General features: G+C 39.8%; 2 protein-coding genes across 3 annotated transcripts in view; one reads left to right on the top strand and one right to left on the bottom strand.

Moving 5' to 3' along the window:
- The window catches only part of LOC111262846 (uncharacterized), a 4,382-nt gene extending 1,456 nt beyond the window's left edge, over window positions 1-2,926 (bottom strand). The window contains exons 1-2 of one of the 2 annotated variants that reach the window (XM_022837430.2): window positions 1,529-2,926; window positions 175-273 (exon numbers count right to left, since the gene is read on the bottom strand). In XM_022837430.2, coding sequence (XP_022693165.1) covers window positions 175-273; window positions 1,529-1,565 — 136 coding nt within the window. In that variant the 5' untranslated portion in view covers window positions 1,566-2,926. Of the gene's footprint in view, window positions 1-174; window positions 274-893; window positions 1,052-1,528 lie in introns of those variants that run through there. The other variant, XM_022837429.2, reaches the window with a different exon arrangement.
- A 3,446-nt stretch (window positions 2,927-6,372) lies between these two features.
- Window positions 6,373-9,308, top strand: LOC111262845 (uncharacterized). Its single transcript, XM_022837428.2, has 3 exons — window positions 6,373-7,309; window positions 7,571-7,765; window positions 8,983-9,308. The coding sequence occupies exons 1-3, from the start codon at window positions 6,779-6,781 to the stop codon at window positions 9,130-9,132; spliced, it is 876 nt and encodes a 291-aa protein (XP_022693163.1). The 5' UTR covers window positions 6,373-6,778; the 3' UTR covers window positions 9,133-9,308.
- Window positions 9,309-10,093: the final 785 nt, after the last annotated feature.

The following is a 10,093-nucleotide window of genomic DNA, read 5'->3' as shown; positions in this document are numbered from 1 at the left end:
TGCTGAGACGCCCGGGCAGATAGTCTAATAACTCTGACTATACTAGGTAAGCATTATGTTACTTGGTAGTCTAATTTATATTCGTTTCGTAACTAACTGGCAAAAAAGTAGGTGATAACTTCTCAGTCTGTAGGTTGAGCAACGCACATGCAGTGGGTAAGGTTACAAATTTACCGATGGCTTTATCAACGCAGCTAAACGAATAGTGGAGGTATGGAAATCTTGTGATATCCTGGGGATCTTGAGCATCGACCACGGAGGCAGCTTTGGTGACTGAAAATTTCAAATAAGTATACACTATTGACCTTCTGCCATGTTTAGAGAGGGGTTACGATTAGCGAGACATAAACATAGTAACACGCGATAAATAACATACATACTTGGCTGAAGTATTTGAATTCAACGAGCTTGCTTGCGGCTTTATAGTTTACTTAAATTTGCTCAGCTACAAGTGTGGTTAGTAAACTAGGGCGTGCAAACATGCTGGCAAAGCGTCAGCCAAAATTTATATAATCAATCGTATAAGAAAAGCTGACGATATTATTTTGAAACGGTTGTATAAGTGCAAAGTTATTAAATCATCAGCTTGATAATAATACGGTCTTTCACTAGATGAAAATTAACATCATAACTATATTATGTATAACGTTTCGGGCAAAAGTATGTGCCAAAGCTATCTCTTTGTGGTGCATATGTCGCAATTAAGGAGCTTGATCCTGCTGTTCTAGCCAATCTGTCATAAAATGAATAATTATCTCTTAGACCGGGGGGGGGGGGGAGTTATCCGCATTTCAAGTTCAGCCCAGTCGAGTGTAAAAACACGTTTATATAATCAGCGGAGCTGATTACTGTAATTAGATGTTTCCATTGTTACGTTTGATACTGGCGCTGACATTGCCTTAGATGGCTGGCTGTCAACAAAGCGTCTCGACACGCCTGGTTTCGAGTTTGGACCACCATACGCTCCAGAGTTCAACAGTCAAACACGTTACCACTGCACCAGCACCGGGGCATAGTTGATTATTTGAACACGCGTGCTCTGATCCTTTACTGCCGACAGCTTAAGCATCCAAGCCACCGCCACAAAGGCAACATAGAAGGTAATCTAAAGCTATCTAGGTATTAATCCCTAAATGGGATTTAGAGCTGTAGGCATTTAGCAAGCCAGTTAGAAGTACAATGTCACATTAGATCCTACATTTTTTCGATGTGTAGTGGTTATACCTAAAACGAATTGATTGACTGATGCATACAAGGATTACTTTGTGCATTTTGTGCTGTTCAATTCTGCATGCAACCATTTTCACTTACATACGCAAGTTTATACTTAGACATTGTGTCTAGAGGAAAGTTACGGGTTTCTGAAAGTAACATACGCTGAACTATTTCGAATCACTCAATGGATTCTGATAGTACTTTATACGAACGTAAGTGAGTTTCGAAAAATGCATGTAATTTCTAGTCGGCTTGGAAAACGAACTCGTTTAATTGTCCGTCTTAGCAAGAAAAAAATTAAGGTTCTACTTACCCATTCCGGTCAGAATTAGGATGGAGTGATACATCATGGAGACTTTTTAATCCCAAGGCATTTCACAGAAGGGCACTGAACAGCCCGATTTGTCAGCTGTTCACACCACCGTGTCGGTGGAATTGTTGTTCATATTTGGAGCTAAATTCGAGCTTAGGTTCGCGTGCTTTTATAATATAAACAATTAGAAAATATTGTACATAAGCGATAGTTACGGTAGCGGTACTGCGGCACTGAATCTGGCTGAATCGCTGTTCAGCCTGTTGATTTTTCGTACACTAATGGGCTGCTCCAAAAAATTGGGCCGTACGAGAGTGCCACCTATCGTACATAGCGATTATGATAGATTGCCGACCTAGGTGACAAAACGCTGAAGTGTATAAGCGGCCCAAAAATATTATCCAGCTACGGTTGAAATACTCTGATAAACCAAAGATAATCGCTCCTAACGAAGTCAAATATTAAAAAGGCCTAATTAATCTAAAAGCTATAGACCCCGCCGCTCTCTTTTTCACGAGGAATAGAATCACTTTCAGTCGATTACAAAGCCTTTATAACTGACAGACCCTTGGTTGTATGCTGTCAGCGCGCACCATCACCCACCCAAACCCCGAAAACTGACCAAACGGCAGTTTTCCCTCCTTTTCTTCTCTTCATTCTTTCCCAAGTCGGGACAGCCAGATTCCCGTCAATGGATTCGGCCTTTGTTCTTTTAGCTCAGTTTGCTTCTTGACTTGACGTTTCCATCTCTTCGTTCTGCAGTAACGGCGGCCAAATTGGCGCTCACGACCGAAGCACTATCAGCAATAACGCTACGCGAAGTGTTTCCAGTCTGTGGACCAATGACCAATGAAAAATTGGAGAGAACAGCCAAAAATAATAGATAGTTAATTCACTCCAAACTGCTGATATAGGAATAGCAAAAGGGCAATCTATTTCGATAGTTACCCAAATCCTATTTTCAAATAGTAAACCTATTCGAAAGTAAGATCTAATCTGTACTGACGGCTAGATTGATGTGAATTTACTATTACGGTACAAAGTTCGGCAAATAAAAACACACGTGTCCCATTCGTTGCATAAACTGACGAGCAGGTTTCTTTCTCTGTAACTTGTACAAGTTTCCACTAATAAATATTTGATGGGTTAACCAAACCATTTCCATAGCGATATTTCCTGGTCTTGATTTGAAGCGATACTGAAATCAGTTTCCCAACCGAGGCTAATGTACATACGGTTTAGGGTTTAATGAGTGAGGTTCCCTTAGTACTAGGCAATTGCCTCGGCAATAACGTCTGGTCTGCATAATGCATCAGGCCTTTTACCTACCTGAAAAAAGGGTAATATTTTGAATACTAAAACATTAATCATACTTCACATTGGATCCAGGCGTGCATCTAGTCCTGTCCTAGGCATTCGTTCTTTGACAATGAGTACATTCTGCTCGTCACCGAAAAATGTTATCAGCAAATAAATACCAATAATAAAACTAAGCATGTTTATTATCATTGCTACGTGATGTTCGTTTAAGCTAGAGAAGAAATCGGTAGTAAGTGCAAAAATTCGGAAGGCATAAACGTGCCCGACTTGACAAACTGATCCGAGTCACTGGTTAGTCCGTTGAAAATTGATTTTGTTAATATTTTTGTAGATGAAGGAACCGACCTCGCAGTTCAGCTACGATCCAATTGCTAGATACAATCGGACCGTGCTAGCAAACACCGGTTTCAGGCTTAGTAGTTATAGTTGATAGACAATACAACAGTGAAGAAGAAATGGCACCAGCATTTGGTGTTAATACTAGGGATGGTGATCGATAGGTCAGACGAGTTGTCTGCAGAGCATAAACTAGGTTTATATTATAAAGTTGTCTTGCTAAAGTATAACATAAATTGACGGTGTAGTCGCCCACGCAGTATCCCATCTGTTTTACCATTGGCACCGGTCCTATACGTTGTACGGCAACAGGTATCCTGTCCGATATGGGACGAGTTGAAAAAGGACGGAAGGAAAAGACAAACATACACAGACAGAACAACATATAGCACTGACACTGTCGGAAAGCATTAATACGTTTTATCGAAAGAGAAATTTTCGAAATAGCGCCGAAACAAAGTGGCCTACTTTTTGCTATTGAAAGCCAGAGCTAATGACTATATAATACATGTTCAGAGAATCTATAACGTATCCCTGAAATAGCTCTATCAAGCTCGACAAAGGCACATCTATCAAACGAGTAATAGTAGATGAAACAGTTCTGTAATAATCTGAATCTGACGCAAGCTTCAATGCATTATCACTCAGTCGCGGGACCTTCGCCCAACTCACAACGTTGCCAGTTAACTTTTCAAAAGACAGCTGACAAGTAGGCAATTCAAATATAATAGTTATTTGTACCAGTGGTACGTAGCAAGCAACGTAGTATGATTGACACTTGACGATAAAACGATTGACGAAATCGCGCGCAACATACAGACCGCTAAATCAACTTCGAACTTTACGTTTGGCGTTGGAAAAAAGTTGACAATTAGCGTTTGCGTAGAGCTTCTCCTAGCTCTCCCGAACTGACGACGATTTCAATTTGTTTCCCGCCAAACCAGTGTCGCAATATGTCTCCTCATGGTGTTTTTAACCCGTTACCATGGCTTCTCGCAGTTGCTCGATATTAATAAAATTGTCTATGTGTACTAAGAAGCGATACTTCTTAGTATCGCTTCTATTTGTCGTAAACAAGAGAACAATTGTAGATGACATAAGCAGCGGATGTTGTCTCATTCATCTTTGCTCAGACGGGCGCATAAATGAAACATTACTAAAGAAAGGCAATATTTCAAGACCCGAAAGCCAACAAACTAAATTCCAACGCAGCTAACCTGCAGGCAGTGTTCCTCTATTTAGGAGGTGGTCCTTTCTAGCTAGAGATTTTGGATGTACAATTCTCGTGACAGAAGAAAAGATGATTTCATTTTAGCTTTAATAAGCGTAACACATTTATAATTTGAAGCGATTTGGTGCATCACGCTGAATCATTTACTATCGCATGTTAGACACTTGATGGCAATACGGCGGTATACACGAACGCTTAGGATGCTTTGTAACTTTAGCGGAGACCTGTATAAAATATTTTTCAAACGATAGAAACCAGCCCAATCAACAGCTGGTATCGGCCATCGCAAACATGCTCCTAGAATCAACCATTCAAGTTAAATGTTGACTTCTTTTTTCTTTATTTTAATTGAAGCAGTCGGGAAGTTCAAGGGTACGAACATACCGTAAAACAGACCTGCCCTCACGTCGCGCTAAATTTATACATTGAAACTCGTTTCCGAGTTGATTGTTCGCACAAGCGATCAAACGCAGGCATATGTCAGCTGATAGACTAGGGTTTCGGGAGACCAAAAGAATGCATTCAGTATTTAGAAGAGCCCTTTTTGGCTTGCTTCGTAAACTGGGGAAAGCCACCAGCGGCCCTGGTCGATTCTGAATTTCGACTGGATGTACTGCCCGGCGACGCTGATCCGTCTACACTATGGTGATGACGATTTGTATTGACTTTAAAATAAAAACGTCGATAACTTGTTGAAATGACCAAACCACTGAATCGTTCATTAGTGGAATGACCGATGGCGCGCCCAGCTGTCTACGATTCTATTCTCAGCTTGGACGGACGATCCTTCTACGTTTGCAGCGATGTCCGTGATCGTGATCGTGATCGCAAGGCTCAGTCAATACACGAAAAGCACGAGCGTAGAATCACTCCAAAAAGGGGCATTAGCACTCAAACTAAGCTAACTTTAACCAGCAAAACGGTTATTATAGCAGTGCTTAATGCTTAAATATAGGTTAGGCTCATATAATGGGCATTTTATTCATAATAGATATCAAAAAAACGGCGTTAAATTGCTGAAAAGCGAAATCAAGCTATCATTTACTGCGTGGGAGAAGTGGCGCTAACGCGCACCAAAATACAGCGCAAGCTGGAAAGCCCTTCTGGTCAAGTCTTTTCGAGCTTTTTTTTACGTCATTGAATCGATGTACCTGGCCGTCATTTATCACAGAGACGCCATCGGTACATGGCAGTAACAATTGTGTGATTTTGTCTTGTAAAATTAACTAGCATATAATCGATGTGTATATTGAGTTCCAGCTCGAGCAGCTGTCCGTAGCGGGCCATTACAACAAATATATTTCACAGGCCACGCAACCAAAAACATATGTGCTAAGCTTCTGTACAAAGATTATCTATACCGATTTGTCTATTTTTTATATTAGACGTCAAGTGTTTAGAGTTTAACGCTACATCCATATCGAAGAAACAAGCTGCGTGGAAGAACTGCGTATAGCTCCTAATGGAACTTGGTCAGCTGCCGTACCTTCACACAGCTTTTCCACTATACTTCAGAACTTCAGACCGAGGCCCCGTGCCCTGAACAGCTAACACAATAACTGTTCAGCATTGACTGATTATTAATTACATACATTAATTAATAATTACAATAGTACAAGGGCGTCTTTCTCCAAAAACAATTCACTTTCGATCCTCGTTGTGGCTACACCGAACAGAATTATTTAAAAAAGCCAAATACGCCCAGCATGTCCCGACAGATTCGATAGGAAATAAACGTTGGCTTAATATGAACTAATTGAAGGAAAAGGTCGTTGCTGTAAATGCCTGAATGCTACATCAAACATTGAGCCCTACTTGAAACAACACCAAGTGAGATTATATATATATCTAGTAAAGGAAATCGATATTTGACCAGCTAGCTTATATATAATTAATATAGATTTCGGATAGTTAAGACTGCGGGTTGACAACAGTCACGCTCAAAAAATTAGGCCGATCCGCGGTTGTTTATTACGCAAAAGTCTCTCGAGAGTTCTTCAATTCTCACTCGTTCTCTGCCCTCAACTTCTTTACGAAAAGGACTTTCAAAGGTTTGTTGAAACTAAGAAACCTGGATAATGTTCTTGTTGTATGAGGTTATGTGAATCCTAGTTATCTATCTCATATTTTAAAGTGTTCCTTTTTTTTGCAGCGGCTGATTATACCTTGCGTAACGTCGAAATATAACAAAATTATGCGACGATTGTTGTCTGATATCGCAAATTTCAATTTCCTGTATATATCAATCTCCTAACATAGGGTCGTTGTTTTTCTAAACATCGATCTATAAGGTACTGTTAGCAGGCAAAAACGTATGGGTGTCGCTAACGTATGAACTGGCTAGAAAAACGAAGTCTAATATCATGTATGCGTTCCTCATTATACCCGGAATTATGGCCCATTATATAGCCTCGGTCAGCAGCATCAAGTCATCTTCTGGCTTCCGTAAGTGCGCCTGGAACAGCCCTGCAGATCCATATCTCGAGTCCCTGGAGATGTACAATGATCTCATGGAGTCTTTGTTTGGCGAACCGCGCGTTCACTGTGACAGACCGCCACCAGGTTGCCAAGGCCTCAAGGAGATTGTAGCTGGCGAGCGATCCGCAGTTCTTGCAATATTTTATGAGCATTCTCTCAGTCTGTGCAATTTAATACGCCTACAAAAATGGACGAAAGGAAATTTAAAAAATGCGACCGAACTACTTCAGTTGAGAAATAGCCTATTACAGGATGTCATTCGCCTGGCAGACAGTACGGAAAAACTGACGGTAACCCAACAGGTTGTATATGATCTAGTGGAAGAAGATTTGAAACAAGTTTTGAAATACGAACAAACCCTAAAGGAACAACAGGATACGTTGCGCCATGTTACAATGGACGTCCTTGAATTGCAGGTATTAAAAATGGTAGACATGCACTCAAATGAGGTAAGTTCTATAGTATTCTTTAGGCGTAAGCGAACTGTTTTGATCTGAGGTGCTGGCTTCTGGAACACCCTTCGGAGATGAAGCCTTCTGCGTTTAATCAGTAGTCCTGTTGGCCGCCGAAAAATACACGAGTGGTGGGTTACGCTCGGTTCGATCGATGTCGATGAAGGATACATCTCCGTTGTGAATGCGTTTATAGCTAACGGCTCTTTTATTTACCCCTTCCAGGACATAGCCGTTCACATGACAACAATAGCGTCTTGGCTATCGTATGTTTCGATTGCTTTGATTTTGCGATACGCTGGGGGTATCCGTATAACTGCTGTCTTATTGCTTTTCGGACTATTCTGGACGGCTGAGGTCATGGTTAAACATAATCTCGTCCTGTTCCCTGTAGACGATGTCATCCCAAAAAACGTCCAGGTTCAGTATTTGCTTAACTGTTGACTATTCACTTCGTTAGTAGTACTAACTGCAGCCGTAAGCATAGTGTATGTACAAGTGATGAGTTAACCGCTAAAGCTGGCCAATGCTAATTAACAATACCCTAAAGGTAACTAGGGCGCGGATCATCGACACCAGACATGATTTCCAATGATTCCGAGAAAACTTCGACAACATCAAACATTGCGTTATACTCAATAGTTTTGAACGTGCAAGAGTTCAGTGAAAGTATATGAACCTAAAAATAAAGTAAGATGTTAAAATAAAAACCCAGAGCATCCACAATGCGTCTACGACTCAATTCGAAAGGGAAACTCAGCGAAAGAAGAAGGTATATAGACAGCTCCGCAAGGTATAGGCGGAGCTGTCTATATATCTTCTATCCTAAGAGCATAAATAGCTTTTTACTCATATTCTAGAAAATACTTGAGCGGATTTAATTAAATAAAAGCAAAACAGAATAAGAAAGAGCTACCAACATGAACAGCCTCTATCGACTTGTAGATTTTACCCCCCGATCCCGATACACTCTGACAGATGTAAGGTTGGAGCAACGAATGCTATTATACCTGCTTCGCTGTTTGTCAGTTGCATTGGGTCATCGTGATAGAACTCCATGAACGTTACCCTCATTAGTAGTATGCAGTATGGTTGTGTATATATATATATATATATATATTAGGAAAAGTCTTTGTGTAAAGGTTGTTTCATTGTTAAATGATTTAACTCAGCTAATAAGTTAATAGTTTATTGAGGGTAATTAAAGTATGTACGCGATGGAGAAAGCAATGCGCACAGAAGTTATTCCGGTCAGATTGAAATTACCCGATGATTATATGGCTAAGCTAAACAGTGCGGCGACAGTAAATATCTAAGCTTGTGAGAGCTTACAATTCGATAGGCTAAGACTAGGTCGGTAGCACAGAACTACAGAAGCTCTAAAACTTTAGCATAAGAAAAAAAAAGGGGCATAAACGGGCTTCTAATGACGTCTTTAGAACTTCTGTTCTATCCAAGGAAGGCAACACAAACAAAGAAAAATCAATGAAGAGGTTAAGTAGACGATGGCTGAATTAGATTTGTAGGGATAAAAATTTTGTGCGTAACAGCACAGTATGCCGTTTTTCTTGATATGTCTTCATTATGCTACATTTGAATGATGATCCATACGTATATTTTTGATTGTTGTCATTTAGATCGAGGTCATTCGACTCATAGCCTGTATATGTGGGGTCGCGTTGCTCTGGTTCTCAAGCTACCACCAACCAGCCGATCTCTTACAAACCACAATGCAAAAGTGTCTCGTCCAGATCGAGTCGGCTCGGCAGGCTGCTCGACATCTCTAATCTACTTTAGTCATGCACAAGAACTAGTGTTGCCTACCGGGAAATTCTAGTTGTTGAATGAAGATCACTGTAGAACTATGGTAAAATAACTGAATTTTTTTAGCTAGAAAATTATCAGCGGTAAAGGATGTGTCGAACATTAAATGTGTGCATACGGGCCCACCCTTTGCTATAGATTAGTTTTTTTTTTTTTGTAAACCTTTATGGAACTTACACACCCACCGGCAATTTTATTATATTTCGTTTTTCTAGCGTGAAAAAGCAATACATGCTACTAGCTACCAAGAGACAACAATCTGAGGGAAAAACATTCCATACGTTATTGCAACTGTTAATGAAACAATCAGTCGATATCGTCGAACCTTACCTTCAAGCAAACATTGCGTACGAAAAAGTACGGGCTCTATATGTCCTTAATCTCAAATATTTTCCAATGGAATTTAAATGTTTTCAACGGCGGCGTTCTTTTAATAAGATAGCTATATTTTAATTAATTGTAGTTCTCCATAACAATGGGCCATTTTTTTAAAAAGATTCTTTCAATTTTTAACGACATTGAGTTGGTCATTAGGAATTTTTTGCGCATATAGCAGAAATCACAATAAGTATAGCCTTTGGCATGTGAATATTGGCAAAAAAAATGAACGATTAAAAAATCTACATTGCTTAAAGTAAATAAAAAATAAATAGTAAAAAAGATCGTCAAACATGCAGCAGTGCTATGAATTTTAGTGAGCATAGAAAACTAATCGCAAAGATTTGTAAATGGACATCAATCCACGTATAGCAATCACGTTAAAGTTCCAGCGATAGTTCGAAAAAGGTTTCCGTTAATACATTTGTTTAGAATGAATTTTCACAGGTAACCCTCCAACCTACTGGACTATTATTGACTTAAGTTTTTTTTTATTTTATTAACAAGTTATTGTTGTCATTAACGTGATCCAATGGTAACACAAAA

This window comes from Varroa jacobsoni, unplaced genomic scaffold (genome assembly GCF_002532875.2).
Source record: "Varroa jacobsoni isolate VJ856 unplaced genomic scaffold, vjacob_1.0 scaffold_706, whole genome shotgun sequence".
Taxonomy (NCBI): Eukaryota; Metazoa; Arthropoda; class Arachnida; order Mesostigmata; family Varroidae; genus Varroa; species Varroa jacobsoni.
Note: the sequence above shows the minus strand (reverse complement) of the source record. Positions and strands in the feature narration are given on the sequence as shown.